Source organism: Agelaius phoeniceus, chromosome 2 (assembly GCF_051311805.1).
Source record: "Agelaius phoeniceus isolate bAgePho1 chromosome 2, bAgePho1.hap1, whole genome shotgun sequence".
NCBI classification, from domain to species: Eukaryota; Metazoa; Chordata; class Aves; order Passeriformes; family Icteridae; genus Agelaius; species Agelaius phoeniceus.
The window spans coordinates 42,842,861-42,860,975 of record NC_135266.1 but is presented as its reverse complement, the minus strand read 5'-3'; the positions used below and the strand labels follow the sequence as shown (position 1 = coordinate 42,860,975).

The window sequence follows — 18,115 nt, the reverse complement described above, 5'->3', positions numbered from 1 at the left end:
AGCTGTTTTTAACAGTTTTTGGGATAAGGTGGGCAGTCATTTGAGGTTTGTACAGACATCCTCAGAGACTTCCTTACATTTTTGCCTGTCATTACTGTTATACCTTAATTTGGCTCCATCCATGCAGCAGAGGCCAGGGAATACTTTATTCTGAGTAGCTTCTGAGAGAAGGAGCTAAGACAGGAATGTACTCAAGGTGATCTGAATTCAGACAGATGCCTCAGTGTCTTATTTATAGTAAAAGCAAAAAGCACAAAGGACTTTGACATAGTGTTTGCCAACTTTCTTTCTGGCTCAATGTGCAATAGATCTGCAAGGAATTTTCTCCAAGAGACAAGTACTCACTTTGGATAGTATCTGTCCATGTTATGTCAGCCAAAGTACACAGAGTAAATAGTAACAAAGAGTGCCAAGTATTCTTTATAGGAAATATCCCATTTAATCATAATGAACAATAATTATTAAGCTTCTTCAAGGAAAATATGATGCCTGTCATATCCTGTAGATGATGTTCTTTCAATAAAGATTTTTTTTAAAGTTTGGTTGTTTTTTCAGGAGTTTTGGGTTTCCTAAAGTGTGGCTTATAAAATAACCACAAATTAACAAGAGGATGGTCACTGCTGTAAGGTGCCAGTCAAAAGCTGTGATTTTACTAAAGAAATGGGCCCCCAAAAAAGCTATATTAAGAAGGTAAAAGTAATTCCCTAAAGGACTGATAGAAAAGGTATAGCTTATTACTTTATTCTTCTATATTTAAATTCTTTGATTAAATCTGTAAAAGTGCACCAAAGACTTTTAATTTACACAGTCAAAAATGTCCATTCAAAAATGTGATTACATAAGAGAAGAATTCAGAAACCTAAAGGGATTTCCTTTCAAGCTGAGCTTTAATCATAAAGGTCAAACCTTTAACATTAAAACACCTGAAGAGCAAGAAACATTCAGTTATTGATTTTGAAGACCCTGACCCTTACCAAGTATCACAGTCCCTAGAGGGTATTGATAGAAGTACAATAAAAAAGAAGCTAAAAAGAAATTGCTCTGACTGGTTTTGTGTCTAAATGCAGGGGGGAAAAAACAAAACAAAATCAAACCAAAACATGAACAAAGAACAAAATGCCCACTCTGTAGAGCTAACAATAGATTAGATCTCAAACACTATTGGGAATAATGGGAAAGGGAAATTGTTGTGGCTAGCTGCTATCCTCTAGAAAACTTTCTTTTTCCTTTTGGCAGTGATTACTGTGGCTGGATGATATTATGAAAACATAGTTTCTGTTAATTAGAGTGAGCTTAAAGTTTTTTCAGAGCAAACAGTGTACTGCTGGAAAATATTGATTGAAAAAATACTATGATGTAGCAAACAGGTTTTTCTATTACACTGCATTCATTATACTGCCTACATTCTCAAGCTTGCAGCCTCAGCAGTGCACGATGCACCTGCCCTGTATCCTCCTTCAAGCTGGGAAACCACTTAAAGTCAAGGACAATGTCATGCCTGCTCTGCCAGCACCTCTGAAGCACCCCTCTCTAATTCATTGTTAGAATTATAGAATCATTATGTTGGTAAAGACCATGAAGAGAGACCAGTTGATAACTCAGCACTGCCAAGGCCACCAAAATCCATGTCCCTAAGAGCCACACCTGCACTTCTTTTAAATATCTGCAGGAATGGCAATTCAAGCATTTCCAGGGACAGCCTGTTACAGGGCTTGACAACACTTTCCATGAAGAAATTTTTCGTATTATCCATCTAAACCTACCCTGGCACAACTTAAGGCCATTTCCTCTTGTCCTGGTACTTGTTACCTCAGAGAAGGCACCAACCTCCACTTTGTTATACCCTCCTTTCAGGCAATTGTAGAGACTCTACCCTGAGCCTCCTTTTCTGCCATCTAAACATCCCCAGCTCCCTCAGCCCCTCGTAGGACTTGTGCTTTAGACCTTTCACCAGTTCCATCACCCTTCTCTGGACATGCTCCAGGATCTCAAAGTCTTTCTTGCAGTGAGGGGCCCAGGACTGGACACAGGATTCAAGGTGTGGCCTCACCAGGGCTGACTACAAGTGGACAATCCATGCCCTGGTCCTGATGGCCACACTATTGCTGATATAGGCCAGGATGACATTGGCCTTTTTGGCCATCTGGGCACTCACTGGCTCATGTTCATCTCACTGTTGACCAGCATGCCCAGGTCCTTTTCCAATGGGCAGCTCTTGGCCACTCTGCCCCCAGTCTGTAGCAGTGAGTGGGGCTGCTGGGAGCCAGGTGCAGGAACTTTGCCTTGTTGAACCTCATCCCATTGGCCTTTCCCATCCATCCAGCCTGTCCAGATCCCACTCTAGAGCAGAGGGATCCTAAAGTCAAGCAAAGCAACAGTCCTTTCTGTTGGGATCTTTGTATGAAAATGGGCTAAGAAATTAGCTCAAGCCCTCACCCAAAATTTTTAGGTGCATAAAAGGGGATTTTCCCTTTACGGCTGCAAGCTCCTCTAACCATATGTATCAGTAGCTAGGTCCTTTTTATTGAGGGATATAGCTATAACCCTTGGATACACATGGAAAGAGACAGAAACTTGAGAACTTGACCTGAACCAGCAGCTAAGAGAATTTCTATCTCCTGTAATGTGGAAACCTCAGAGGTTATGAAAATTGGCAAGCTCTAAGACAGCACTGGGCCTGTAACAAGAAAAAAACCATGTAGACCATGCTCAGGAACCCTTCAAAGCTTTCCAAATTCTGCTGGAGAGTGACAGCACTGTTTTCTGAACCACCTTCAGTCCAAACACATCCCAGGCAACTTTAGTTGCACACACACCAGCTGCCTCCCTCTTCAGAGGGTGCCCATGAGTCCAGCTTGTCTGAAAGATGGGAGGACCTGGACACCCCCACCCAGGTGCTACAAGATGTGACAGCAAGTTGTTGAAACTGAGAATCTGAAAGCAGCAATGAGCAGGATTTCAAGAATGTCAGGCTTTACTGCTGAATCCTGAGATTCCTAAGGAAATATAATTTATTGAAAATGTTTCAGAATTTCTTGCATATTAATAAAACTTTTGCCTCTCCATGGTTTTAATAATATAGAATTTCTATTTGCATTATACAGTGACAATATTCAGTGAGAAACCTTTGTTTCATATTGATAATTAGAATCTTTGTAATTCAGAGTATTTCTATGCATGCTTGAACACATGTTTATTTTCAGTTCCATGAAGTTAAATTTGTCACATAAGTGAAAAAACAGTCTGAAAGTAGTTATTCAATAGGAAAAAAAAAATCTTTCATGAGGGGACTTCCCTCTGGCACAGTCTCAGTGGATATCTGTATTTCTTCCTCCAGTGTCAGCTGGTATCCTCTGTTATTGAGGGAGAGTCATTTCAGCCGTGTTGATTTTCATCAGAGTGGGCAGAAATGATCTGAATTCTTTACTTGCATAAGATTTACTGTGGAAAGTCATAGGACACTCTCTTCTGCAGCTTTAGGAAAGACCTAAATACTTATTTCTTTAGTTCTGAGACTCTCCCACCTGAAGGTGAGGCCACATGCAGAAAAAGGCACCCACCTACTGTGGTATGTTCTTCTACTTGTCTGATCAGGAGGAGCACCTGGGGGAGTTTTTTATGTCTCTGCCTCTTCCCATGACCCTGGGAGTTAAGGCTCCCAGAGTCACTGCAGAGCATGTTCAACTAGAGCCAATGAGCTATGAGGCCAAGCAATAGATGGTTACCATCAGTGATAAATCACCTGATAACACTCAGGTGTTCATGCAGTCATCATTTAGGTCAGGAATTAGCTGGTTTTCCTTGTTTCTTCATTGCCACCCTCAAGTTTGTCACATTTTTCCTGTAGGGTTTTACACCTTCCCATATCAGTAGTTTTCTTCTTGAATCTCCCACAATTCTGTCTGTGCCTTGCTTCCAGAACCTTATTTGGCTTTAGCAGGTACTTTCTCACATTGTAACAGAGATTGGATCTGCAGAACCGAGTTGGGGACTGGTCAACTTGCACCAAGTTTGGCTTGCAGACCACAGAACTCCTGCATGGGGGAAACAGGACATTATTTTTTGCAGCATTTGGCCTCTCTCTCATTGAGTGATTTCTCTGGCCATTATACATGTTGATGTATTCTTAGCATGCTTCTCTGGAGGAAAATAAAAAAGAAAAAAAAAAATTACCCCCCCCCCCCCCCCTTTATTAAGTCAAAGATACACAAACTTGGAGAAAGTGCTTTGCTTCTTGTTGCCTTACAACTTGTGTCACAGTAAAGGTTAATACTTAGGAACTGGTAGAGGAATTTTGCTTTTCACAGTGGTTGGCTCCGAACAGAAATTAAAGGTCAAATGCCAGCATTTCTGGCCCTAAATTTCATGGGTAGACCTTGATCAGTATGATAACAGGACTCTCAGACCTTTACAAATTGTAGCCTCCCTTTTTGTCCTGTCTTTTTCCTGAAGGAGTTAAGAAAGAGATTAGGATGAAAAATATTTCAATAAAGAGTTTATGGCAGAGGCACCAGAGTCTTAACCACTGGTGTATCCATTACAGCCTATGACTTATGACCAACTCAACATTATCATGTTTGTCTTCCTGAGCTGTTTCTGTGACTGGCATTGCAGGAAAGCATGTCATTATTAATCAGAAGACAAAAACGTAAATTAATCTGCTTAATGGTAGCACAAAAAGGTTTCACTGGGCTGATTGAAGGCATCAATATAAGAGAATAAGAGGAGAGCACTTTGATTAATGACTCTTAAACAGTTGTCGTTAAGTTTAGTATTTTAGAAACATGGATTTTATGCATGACAATGCAGTGATTAGCAAGGGATCTGCACAGCTTTAAAATACACTTGACAATTCAGTCAAATGGCATGACAGTATCCCATTCAGCTTTAACCTTTGATGTATCTATATTAGTAATGGTATAACTGTCTTAAGGACTGGTTTGGCTAGTACAGCATACTCACTTAGTCCCAGGAAGCTAAGTTCAGCATATTCTCCTTCTGCAACAGTATTTCAGGGGGTATGTGGCCTAAGTGGTGTAAATCTGTCTGATACACCATGTGCTACAATCACATCTTTGGATTTCAGTTTTACGTGAAGAATGTTGATTAAAATCTTTATAAATGCATGAATGTGTACAATCTCATCCTGCTACCTTAATCATTAAATTGTTCTGAGGGCTGATTAAATTTAAAGCCTGCCTTGCATTGTGTTTTATGGTCATGGTAAAGAAATGTGCTGCTTGTATTCCACTTCTCACTATAATGCTATATAAGATATTTCTGCTGTTATAGTAGGGAACTTAATAAACAGCAAAAATCAATTCAGGGGGAGGGGGAGTTGGCTGCTGTTCCCAGGTGGGAGCATGCTTTGAAGTCAGAAAATTGCAGCCATGTAGCCAGTGAGATGATGAAACTGTTGGTGCTGAATCACAGCCTTGCTGTTTGCTTTCCACAAGGCACTGAGCACAAAGCCAGTAATACACTCTCCAAGAGGTAACTAGAGATTCTTCTCACAAACTGTGTTATCAAAAAACAATTTGTCTGACTGTGTATGCTTGGAAAATAAAATGATCCTGAGCATTGGAGCAGTGGTACTGCTTCTAGTAGTTTAGTTGGGAATACTCAAGGGAGTTCAGTTCTTTCCTTAGCATCTGTATAGTCTTAGTCTGAACAAGTTTGCCTTGGCCTCGGCTTCAGTAACTTATTACTGAAATCTTCCCAAGGACAACAGGGTCAGGGCTTCTTGTAAATGAATGTTCCCTGTGGGACCTGTAATGAAGAGACTGTTAACTAATTATCAGTCTGTTTGGAAGGCATTCATTTTTTAATTGACCTCAAAGAAATCAAGGAACAAAAGGAATCTGAGCAAAGATGATCTGAGTTCTGAGGCAAACAAATGAGTCAGTTTTATTCTTGGGGTAGTTGCACAGGTTTATTGGAATCCACCAGACATAAAAGGTTTTCAAGTTCAATATTCCTTTGATTAAAATTAGGAGAGCTGTGTCTGATGGCACGATCTGTGTGTTACAGACAGGTTTCCCTCCCTTCCTCCAGCTGTCATTTTCTGTGCAAATATTGCTCCTGTCATCACTTGTCAGGCCAATATTACGATGGAATTAATTTAAAACATAATCTGTTTCCTTTTAGTTTGAGTAGGAAAGTTCAATTTGTGACTTGAATGTCAGGTGCAGTTTTACAGAGGCTGCTTGCAGGGCTGTTATACCCCACAGAGAAGATAATTACAAAGTCAGAAGGAGCCTTAGGACTTTTTGGTTAGAGAACAGGGTTTTGTCCAACAAAATGATATTTTAATTTTTGCTGGTTTAATATTGCCTGAAATGCTAAAATTCATGTTTCCAATTTATTTTTAACTGCTAAAAAAGTTAATGCAGAAAACATGATAGTGCTGTTTGGGTTTGTTTTTTTTTTTTTTAATTAAAGATGATTGTCAGTCAAATTCTTCTACAGCACTGTTTCCTCTTAGCAGATGTGTGACAGAATGGTGTAAGTGTATTGGAGAAGTATAGCTTTCACTATTAGAAAATTAATAATGTGATCATTAAGAGTTTCCAATGCTCCTTGAAAACTTCAAAAAGTAGGCATTCAAAAACATCATCACCCATACTGAAAATGATCCAAATCTCAAAACAGTGGGCAAGGGTTAAAGTTGAATGAGGTTTTCCTTTTAACTCTATTTATCATCAGTTTAAAATAATCTTTTACAATAATAAAAAATACAGAAAATTGGGTGGAAAATGTTAACTTAGAAACAAAGTCAAGTTGTTCCAGTCACTTATATTCTGAGAGGTAGGAAGTTCTGAAATAACTAATCACAGAACCACAGAAGAGCCCACTTTGAAAGGAATGCAGGCAGATCATCTGGTCTCAGGTACTGAGGGAAAGGGAGCCCCGATGGGGTTAACTAACACCCTGTCCAATCAAATCTGGAAAAGCTCCAGCAATGAGGCATCCACCATGGCCCTGGGGAGGTTGTCCCAGTGACTAGTCCATCAGTTCTCACTTTAAGAAATTTCTTTCTTATGCCAAGATGAAACTTCTCCTGGTACAATTTGTATCTTTTGCCTCTTGCTTTTCCATGTGGGTCCTTGTAAAGAAAGATGCCCCATCCTCTTTGTACCTTCCCTTTAACAACTGTAATACCTTGATTGGGTCCCACCTGAGCCTTCTCTTTCTCCAGGGAAAAAAAAAAACCTGACTCTTTCAGTCTTTCCTTACACTCCAGTCTTTTGATAATCTTCCTGCTGTTCCTTTGGACCCTCTCCAGTCTGCATCTTTCTTGTCTTGTGGGGGCCAGAATGGGGCACGGTGCTCCAGGTGCAGCGTGACAAGCACTGAGTATAGTGGGATGATCATGTCTCTGCCTCTGCTAGAAATGCCCCTGGGATGCAGCCCAGTATCAGATTTACATCTGCTGCTGCAGGGTATTGTTGTCTCACGTGTGCTGGATGTCCCCTAGGAGCCCCCATCCTTTTCAGCAAGGCAGCTCCCCAGCCACACAGGTGTCAGCATGTACTGGGCTCTTTGGCTCTTCTGTTCCAGGTGTACTACTTGATACTTGTCTTTGTTAAAGCTCATACTGTTAATAAATTCCACTGCTTTCTCCACAAGTGGCTGAATATGAGCAGGTCTGAAGCAAGTATTTCAAGTTTCAAAGAGCACAGCTAATGACAAAGCCAAATCACATCAATGTAACCTGCAAGGTGAAGAATATAGAGCTACCTTTTCTTCTTTTAGGCTCTGTTGATGCATACAAAGTGATCAAGTTTAAAAGCACATCTTTAATTTACCCCTTTTATTTAATAATTTTTATTCATTTCCGGATTAATGAAGCAGGTTAGTGACTCTGTTTCTATTCTCCCCATCATACAGTTAGCCCTGCCATTCTGTGAACAGACCACTATCATGGCTTGAAATTTATGATTAGATTAAGAACTATAAAATTTTGACTGCCTCAGAAAGAATTGCTTCCAAAATTGCTAAACTTGCAGCATGACCCATAAAAAATTCTGCCTGATAATAAATATGTTATGTGATAATACTTCCATTTCTAATAATATAACCAAGGTGTTAAGGAAATCTGGTGGTTAAATTGTTGAGGGTAATGTTATATTCCATAGGGTTTACTAATCCTTCAGACTATATCTTCTGCAAGCAGTTACCACTCTCAGATCAGTTCTGGCATTTTGATATGCAGTAAAAGCATTTATTCAGCTTGAGAGCTGTAAGTTGCGATTTTTTAAAGACTTCTGAGTTTTGTAGCACATTTTAAGGACACCAAACAGTAATACATCTGAATATAAAACAAGTGCTTTATAAATTGCTTTATCACACTTCAAAGCAGCATTGCTAGCAGGATTGCCAAATTCAACTGCAAAACTTGCCAATTTGGATCATGTGAAGGCAGGTGTGAGATTACAGCTGTAATAAAACTGAAATTGAATACTGGTAGCTGAATTTGTAGTAGGCAATTGATTTGATTTATATAACATAAGCCACATGAGGAGAGATATGTAGGTCAGCATCTTCAGCTGGAAACAGTGGTTAGAAGAATTGTGGTAGGTGGCTGGAAATATTGAGTTAGTAGCTGTTCAGCCTGGTGCAGTGTAACTACATTCGTGTCAAACTTGTTTGGGGAGACACCATTTGCAGCAAGGAAAAACTGGTCAATTATAACCAATGCCACTTGTGCCACGGAAATTGTTGCTAAAATTAGCATAAGAACCTCGACCATATGGAGTTTCCCAAGGCAAGAACTGGTACATTAGTTACGAGCACATTTTCAGCCTGCAAAATACTTGAGGTGTGTAAATACACAAATTAGTGATTAAACACTTTCTGTGGTAATAGAACAATGTTTTACAAAATGCAAATGGTAAATGATCCAATTCAAAAAATCAGAGGAAGCACAGTCAAATTAGCCTGCAGAGTTGTTTTCAATCCAAACAGCCTCTTAGATCACAAAAGAAGAAGAAAATCCAAAATAAAGCACACACCTCATTATTAAAAATATCCAAACTAACAACAACAACAAAACAAAAAAACAATCAAAAAACCAACCAAACAAAGAAAAAAACAAAAACACAACCCCTCCCAGCAAAACACAACATAAAAACCCAGCAAACAAACCCCCTACTTTAATGCTAAGAAAAGTGTGTCCATTTTTTAAATTTTTTTTTTACAAGGAGTGAACTAATGACCTGGCAATTCTGACATTAGTTGGAGGTTTGATAATAACAAGCACGAAATGAGAATCATGCTTTTAAAAAGTAAAAAAAAAAAGATTAAGCATACAGAAATTACTTTGTCAGAGAGTTTCCCTTTGCCATTCCCAGGAAAGCACATGAACTTTTGTCCAAGTTATGAACTTCTGGAAACTGCAGCCAGTCGTGGCCAGTATAAACATTGCAGGGTTTATGAGCAAAAATTTCTAAAAGCTTTATTTTTACAAAATTAGCTTTTGCCTAACATCTTAGGCATACTAAGACTCACCTGGTGTGAACCAATGGAAAATGCTTTTACATTATCTGTATCTGACCTGATCCTCTGGTGCAGGAAAGAGAAGGAAGCAAAAATCCTGAAACAGAATATGAAAAGTAGCACAATATTTCCGTTATTATTTATTTCTGCAGCAATGCAATTCTATGAACAGGGAGGAGAGAATTAGAAATGTGTTTTGAAAAAAGTTCATTATTGGACAGCAAAGTTTTTGATGAGGGTGAGTGGCTAGTATAGATGATTTAGGAGAAGACATTTTGTTGGGAGAAAAAGTCAGTGAGGTAAGCTAGGAGTTGTGTTTCTGATAAATGTGAGTTTCTACAGTCAAGAGTTAATATACAGCTGGTATAAGAGTCTCATGAATGAAAGAATAACCCTTGAACTAAAAGGAGAAAACTTAATGCAAATACATGTTTCTACAGTCAAAGGTTAATATACAGCTGGTATAAGAGTCTCATGAATGAAAGAATAACCCTTGACCTAAAAGGAGAAAACTTAATGCAAATACATGTAAAAGAAAACAATGCACTAGGAATCTGAATGAGTTTGTAGTGGGCAAAGTGAGAAATAATTTTTGTAGCAAAGCAAAACTAAGACTCTAAATAAATCAGAGAAAGAAAAAATTATTATTTCTCCAAAAATGACCATTCAATAGAATTTATTTTGTCATAATACTCAGCCTAATATATAATGTCTTAAAAAATTTAGACTCGTGGCTGTTACTTACTAAGCACATGATTATTACCATTAGGCCATCTTATAGCCTGACAATTCTGAGAAACAAACAGAGCCAGACAAAAAAGAATAAGAACTTCAGTTGAAGAGAGGAAAGAAAAGTGAATTTGCTAAAAATTTTCGGTTGCAATGGCACCAAAGGATATTATCATAATAAAAAGCATAAACTACCACTCTGACTGGGACTGGGAAAGTAGGTATTTTCAATAAGGAAAAAACCCTGGATTTATCGAGGAAAGGGGGTTGCAGACATTATGGATGGGGTATTTTTTTTATTTAATCAAGCACACAGCACTGCTTCTAATGATACAATATTTCAACTTTACTTGTCTTTCTGACATCTAATAAAAACTCACATTACTGTTACTGAAATAACCTTTATTGTTTCTTATTATGGCACCTTCCTTACCTGTTGAATAGTTGCAGTTTAATGTGACAGAGATGTAGAGGGTAAGGCAAACATTAGTCTGCCACTATCTTTTATGTTTGACAGCAGCTGGCTCACCAGTCCCTGTATGTGTTGTTTATGGCTTAGATGTGTGACTTTGAGGATGGAGAGGAATTAATTTCTTGTGGTGGGAGGGTGTAGCAGACATGGGAAGCAATCCTTACAATATTTTGATGGTCATGGGATATAATTTTTTCCCAGTTTTATACAAAATTTTATATCATGGTTCATTTGGACATGACTGGGACTTGTAGGTAGTACTGCCAAACAGTAACTGATAATAATAAAATGATCCTTTCTGAAGATCTATAGCTATGAGCTTTTAAAAAGTCTTGAGACTGCTAAAAGAAACCTTATGGCATTATAATTCATATATTACAAACTCTTGCAGAAAAAACAAATTAAGATGGGGTGAGGAGTCAGGGTTGAGAAATGACTAAATTTCAAGTTAAAAGACTTCATTCGAGAACCAAAACATAAATTCGAATAAGGTGAGGGCAAACTCAAGACAGTGTTTATTCTAAGCATGTGCAAATCTCTTTTTGATGCTGTCTTCAGAATGATGCAGCAGCTAAATGTATTATACCCCTGGGAAGCATAAAACTTAGGGCCTGGTTCTCCTCACTACATAATAAGAATGGTGAAAAGCAGCCTTAAAGTAGGTATAAATTGCATTTTAGTCTTCTTTATGGCTCAGCAGTGGTAGAAAGGAGCCTCAATGGAAATGAGAATCAGGTCCCCAGTATTTATTTAACCCTTGGGCTTTGTATATCATTTTATTTGCACCTTTAAGAGATTTGCAGAGGGATTTTTAATCAGGATTCAGTGTACAGAAAGCTAAATGTTTTCATTGCCTTACAAGTAACTTTAATCATACAGGCAGATCATTCTCTTTATTTCTCAAGAGGAAATGGTAGAATTTTCTGCCTTTGTACAAACCAAGCTAAATGTGTCTGACACCCTTAGTACAGTGTCAATTGGAAATTCACATTTCATGTAATAACAGACCATTTTAATTTCATGAGCTGAAGAATTGGTTTCCACGTGCAAATTGTACTGAAGAAAGCAATATTGTCAGAAGAACTGGCAGAGTGCTTCAAGAGATAAATCTATTAAATTAAATAAGAGGCTTTCATTACCTTTTACATTGCATTTCCATATAACATAAGCATTAATTAAACTATTCACTGCTTTCTCCTATTCAGCAGAGCACTTGCTCAGTCTGACAAGAAATGCTGCCCAAGAAAACCCAAACACAATCATTAAAATACACTTAAGAAGAGGGGAAGGAAGGGGAGAAGGGAACAATGTTTTGGTGCACTTGGGCAAGTGGGACCTGTCTACAAAAATGTATCATTTCTGTTCTTCAGGTTTTGACAACATAGTTTTTGTTTTGCAATTTTTGACAGTTCCAGAGGCTTGTAATAGGTCATCTCACTAGATATTTCTCCAGGCAGTTTGAAAACAAACAGAACACAAGCAATTGGTTTTTTCAAATTTTAAGTATGCTTCAGTAAATGTGGAAAGCTTCTTCAGCATGGGAGAACACTTTTGGTGTGAGGCAATTTTACTTTTTAAAGTATAAAAACAACTCTGCAAAGTGTCTTCTCTCTCCTTCGAGGAATACCCAGCTATAGCAAAGTTGTTGATACAAATTCAAGATGTTTCCTGTCAAGCTCTTCAGGTCTAGCCTTAAAGAGCTCCCTGGGTAGCCCACCAAAACTGAAGACCCTTTTTTTTTTTGGTTCTGGCGCATTTCTATCAGTTTTCAAATATTTCTAATTTCTTCTTTTATCGTGATTCCAGGGGAACATTTGAGAATCTGCCCTCAGGAATATACATGCTGCACCTCAGAAATGGAGGACAAGTTAAGCCAACAGAGCAAACTGGAGTTTGAAAACTTGGTGGAGGAGACAAGTCACTTTGTACGCACGACTTTCGTATCCCGGCACAAGAAGTTTGATGGTAGGCTGGATATAATTTACTTTTTTTCAAGGTTATGGGATTTAAAAGCCATAATATCCATAATAAATTCCAATGCTCTATTCTTTACAATTAGATATCACATTGGCAGTTTTCAGTTTTGCTAAGATAAGGGTTAATATACAGCTGGTATGCTTATCAGCCTTGTGAGTATTGCCTTTAATTACAATGACATCAAGAATCAGACTGTTAAGTGCCTGCAGGCTTGGCTAATGTTGAAAAAAGAGATTAGATATGCATAGAGAGGTTTATAATTTTTGTCTCCTAGTTTCAAATGCAAAATTTAGGTTTGTAATTATGTTCACTGTTGCAAGATGAACGGTGGATCTCCCATGATTTTTGTTATTGCAGAGCAGTGTTTGTGTAGTCTGCCTTTTTATAGCCTTAAGGCTGTTTTTTTCCTGCATGATTTTCTTGTGATGTACAGAGGCTCTAAGAGGGCTCCTGGCTTCCAAACACTAAGGTCTCGAGTTGTGTTTGAGGGAGATTATCATACAAACCACTTAAGCAGTTGATTGAACACATCTTTTCTACCTAGAAAGAACAGAAAAGAACAGTTTGAGGGCCTTATTTCCTTTTGATCAGCCTTTATAAGATCTTTTCAAGATCAAGGTTATGGTGTGACAATTTGCTAAGTGTTTGTCTGAACATTAAGCTGTTTTTATGGTTATGTCCAAGTTTTCAAATCATGGTTTTATCTAAATATGAAATCTGTATTTGTATTGAAAGTGTCACCCTGAGCATTTCTGCATATGTGTAAGTTGAAAAGAGTCTGGCATTAAGAGGTGTAAATCAGCATTGCAAAGAGAATTGCAGAGCTGCATGTAGGTGGAAATCCTGCAAATAGGTGGGTAAAGCTGGCTAACCTCAGGTAATGGATCATATGCACACATTTAGGAGAATTGTGGAAGTGTTATCTCTGAACTTGGAAGCTTGCTTCAAAACTCTTCGATCCCATTCAGAAAGAAGTGAAGATGACTCTAACTCCTTAGGGTAATTCTGTATTATTATCCAATTAAAGAGTTTTTTTTCTAATATTGATTCTCTCAATGTGACACAGAAGAAAAAATGAATTATAAGAAAAAGGAATGGAAAAAGTGTAATATGAAGATGAGCTGGAGGAAAATCTCTAGCAGATCAGATGCTAATGTAATTTAGAGAATGTCCTTGGAAGGTGGGGATGACTGTGCACTGCTCTGAGTTATGATGACTTCCCTTTTTAATGTAAAAGCATGATTTTTTTAAGTAGTGGATTTTAAAAAAGTAGCTGTTTTCAAAGGATCTTAAAAATAAAAAATCTGGAATTTGTGTGTAACATTACAAGATGAGTGTGCCAGCAGAACAGACATTTCAAACCATCTCGAGCATGCACAGGGCTTTTTATTCCTGGAAGGAAACCGGGGTGATCACTGAACTGGTGTTCAGTGACCATGTGGCACACTGAAAACACTGGGCTCATTGACCACAGAGTTCAGACAGCACTTTGCTAAATCTTTGTCAACTTCAGGCCTCTCTGTATTGCATTGAGTTTAAAGACATTACAGCTTTTTCAGTAATCTGAAGTTCTGTGTCTTAATACTGATGGTAAGGTATGGCTTAAGGTTCCTGATTGGGCGTAAATACTCCCCTCTGGGATCTGCTCCACAGAAAATTGGAATAAAAGACTAAGTTGTTTCTTCTCTCTTATTATTGATGTTTTAAAGGGAATTTGCAATGTGATGTCTTATCAGAGAGCATTTGAACTTTGTGTATGCTTTCAGAATTTCAATGCTATTTTAAAGCTATTCAAAATTTGTTCACTTGTATGGAAAAATTGCTTCTTTCCAGAAGGGCAAAGACGTTAATGGAAATATATATTCACCTAATAGGCTTTCAGTGTAAAAGCAGCTAGCTTTCTTGCAGTTTAAAATGCTATGATGCTTTTCAGTGTAAAGCAATAGCTAAGGTCCGTGCTTTAACTGTTTGAGCATAATCTATTTTTTGTTGTTGTTGTTGTTTTTTAATTTGGTACTGTGATTGCACAAAGGAATTCTGATGCATGATTCTGCCATTTAATGCTAGTACACCACAAATAGCAAAACAGATACAGCCAATTGTGATGATTTTATGGAAGTTTTGCACAGTACCTGTGTTTGTCAAGAGTAGCGTATGCAAGCAATAAAAGAATATATGAATATCTAAGTAATGCTGGGATAGATATTAGTGTTGGTCCCTTGAGGAGTTAATTTCAACTCTAGTTGCTGCCAAGTTTTTTTTTTTTTGTTCAGACATTCATATCATTTTGAGAACTCTTGAAAGGACATCAAAGGGATATCTTGTAGATTTTACAGGGTTTTTTCAATGCTTTAATAGACATCTTAGGGTAATACTAAGTTTTGCAACATAAGATTTTCTAGAGGTGTGTGAGCTCTTTAGAATTTTCATCTGACCTTCATAAGCCTTATCGTTCTTAATTTTTTTTCTGCCTCACAACCGTAGAGCTTAGATATGATAACTTAAGCATAGATAGGATGTTATGATTTCCATTTTGAGAGGCAATTTGAGATCTGTTTTCCTTTTCAGGATTTTTTCCCGGATTCCTATTCATGATTTAATCTAAAAGGAAATTCAATCTGCTGTAACTTGAACATTGTCTCTTTAGCCTCTGATGAGACAAACACTTTTACACAGGATCACAGAATCTGAGCATGGCTGAGATGTGATGGGGATGGCTTTGTCAACCCTCCTGCTCCAAGCAGGCTCAGCTATCACAGGTCACCCAGAACCATGTGCAGCCGTATTTTTAATATCTCCACGGATCGAGACTGCACAGCATCTTCGAGTAACTTGTGCTGGTGATTGACCATCTTCACAATAAAGTGTTTTCTTGTGTTTACATGGAATCTCCTGATTTGTTTTGTTTTGGTTTTCTTAGTTTTTACCCACTGCTGTCACTGGGCTATATATCCCCCCACTGGATATTTATGCACATTGATGAGATTCCCTGCTCATTCTCTTCTCTGGGCTGAAGAGTCCCAACTCTCTCTGCCTCCTCATCTTACTGCCCCTTGCTTGGATTGCACCAGTGTGTCCATATATCTCTTGTACTGGGAAGTGGAGACCTTGATGTAGTTCTCCATGTGTGGCCTTATCAGTGCTGAGCTGAGATGAAGATTCCCTTCCCTCAGCCTGCTGGCTGCCTATATAATTTCTGTGTCAGTTTTATATTTTGTTTCACCTGAACTGTGGTACTTCCAAATCTGTACAAGAAATAAATGTCTGTAATGGTTAAAAGCAGTAGCAGCTAAAGATTAAATTTGTAACAGAGAACTTTAGAAATTACTAAACTATTTGGAACCATCTATGATCAGAAAAATTATACCTTTCTTTTAATTGCCTATCAGTTCTTGCATCTTTAAGCCCTTTATAATCTTTCATTTCTTATTCATTTGTACTCCACATTTCTAAAGAGCTGTCACTGTAAAGGGACTTTTGACTGCTCCATTCTTCCAGACTCATTTATTCCTCATAGTATATGAAATTCAAAGATGTCTCAGAACCAAAGATCTGACAATATAATTCTTCCTCCAGTTTTCATGTTCTAGACAAGTGGTGTGCATTAGCATAAGTCACTGCACCACATAATGCCAGCTGCCAGTTGTTTCTTGGCTGAGCCTTATGTGCAGATGTTTACATCTGTATTGCTATCATCTGCATATTTGTCATTGCATTGACATACTGGATGGTCATTTCAAGCAAAATCAGTATCTGGGATTTCACTAATAGATGTGTGAGGATCCAAAGAATCTTCTCCTAAGAATCTTGCCAATTAAATAAAGCCTTGAAATAAGAAAAGTTCTTATGAAACAACAAGTGCTCGATGGTCCTGGCAGAGAGTGCAATACCTCTTTCAGCAATGGGACACACATACCCTTCCAAACACTAGGAAGAGAAACAAAAAGCCTTTCCAGCAGACAGGAAACACACAGGAAGTGAAGAATCCCAGCAGATACATTTTTTTCTCTTACCTCAAGACTTTGTGTAAGACTAACCCATACGAGCAGACACTTAATGATCAGCTGTTTCCTTCTCCTAACAACAGACAAGTAATCATGCTCCACTTCTTGGACCTCCACTGTATACCTCAAAGCAGCTTAAAATATATTATGCTCCTAGTGTAGCTGTAATAGTATCATCTTATTATCACCAATTCCCTTGCATAGTGACATTGCTGAGCAGCTGTTTCACACACAAGCCAATTTCTTTTAAGTATTGCTCCATCAGCAATTGAAACCAGCCCGGCCGGAAGGTTTTGTCATGAATGTTAATGAGGACACAAGTAGCTGTTCTGTGACATTTTCTCACTAATCCTTTGAATAAGCATAGGGAAAAAATATGACAAAGAGTTTTAATTTAAGCTAAATAGATCAGAACCTGATAAAAGACACAGTGTCTCCTCATTCTCATTAAAAATTACGCTAGCAGTCTTAGCAGTGGTGTTAAAAATGAAGGAATGTCTAAGAATAGCTGTCATGGACATGAATGGATATGGATAGCCTTCAGCAGAATGTGTGAGGCATGATGCCTTTTAAGGAAAATAATCTGAATAGCCTAAGGACCAATCTGCAGCTGCATTGATCTATCATACAGTGTCATCGTTCCCTGTGCTCCTTTTATTTGCAGTCTAGGAGAACAGTGATCCATACCCATTAGTGCTGCTCATATATATCTTACAGTCATTACCAGCAGTAGTGGTGTAAATTACAGGGCAGCAAAGAAAGCTTCACAGATGATCTCCCATAATAATACCTAAAAGAATAGCTGACATCCCAGACACCCTGTATTCCCTTTTCTCGCACACTTTATGAAAGAACTTGGAGAAAAATAGCAGGTTTGAATCCTTCCTTGATACTAGAGCTGAAAAAAGTATGTTTTTTGAAGTTGGTTTCTAACAATGTTACAACTTATCAAAGGGATGAACTATTGTAGCCAGGTATAACTGTCTCTAATTAAACTTGGCCAAAAAAAGTGTGAAAAGTGAAATAAGGGAGGTGCTTGAAGTTGGAATACACTGAAGTTCAGTTTCATGGCCAGTGTAAGTCTCCTGCCCTTTGCTCCCTCTTCCTCCTACTCTTGCTGCCCAGCCTGCCAGCCAACCTTGAGCTATAGCTCATGGCTACAGGCTCACTCAACTCTGTGGATTTCTGCAGAGGAGGGGGAGTACAGCAACACAGAAGGACACCTGTGTTCTTGTGGTCAGCAGATAAAGGATGGGCTTCCAGCAGGATATTTTTTAATGCTCTGCTTTCCATGCATCCAAAACGAAAGAGCAGTGTTTCCACATGAAGATTTTTGGCTTGGTTGTTTGGTTTCTGGAAGCAGGAAGTCATAAAGGACTGCCTTTTCAACAGACCTGTTTGGGAGCCAGGAGGCTTCTCCGGGGTGTGGGAAAGT

At 38.3% G+C, this 18,115-nt stretch overlaps 1 protein-coding gene across 2 annotated transcripts in view; it reads left to right on the top strand.

Annotated features, from left to right (window-relative positions):
* Positions 1-18,115, top strand: part of GPC6 (glypican 6) — a 731,795-nt gene that overhangs the window by 207,423 nt on the left and 506,257 nt on the right. For both annotated transcript variants that reach the window (XM_077173559.1, XM_054628114.2), the window contains exon 2: positions 12,506-12,664. In XM_077173559.1, the coding sequence (XP_077029674.1) occupies positions 12,506-12,664 (159 nt within the window). The remainder of the gene's footprint in view (positions 1-12,505; positions 12,665-18,115) is intronic.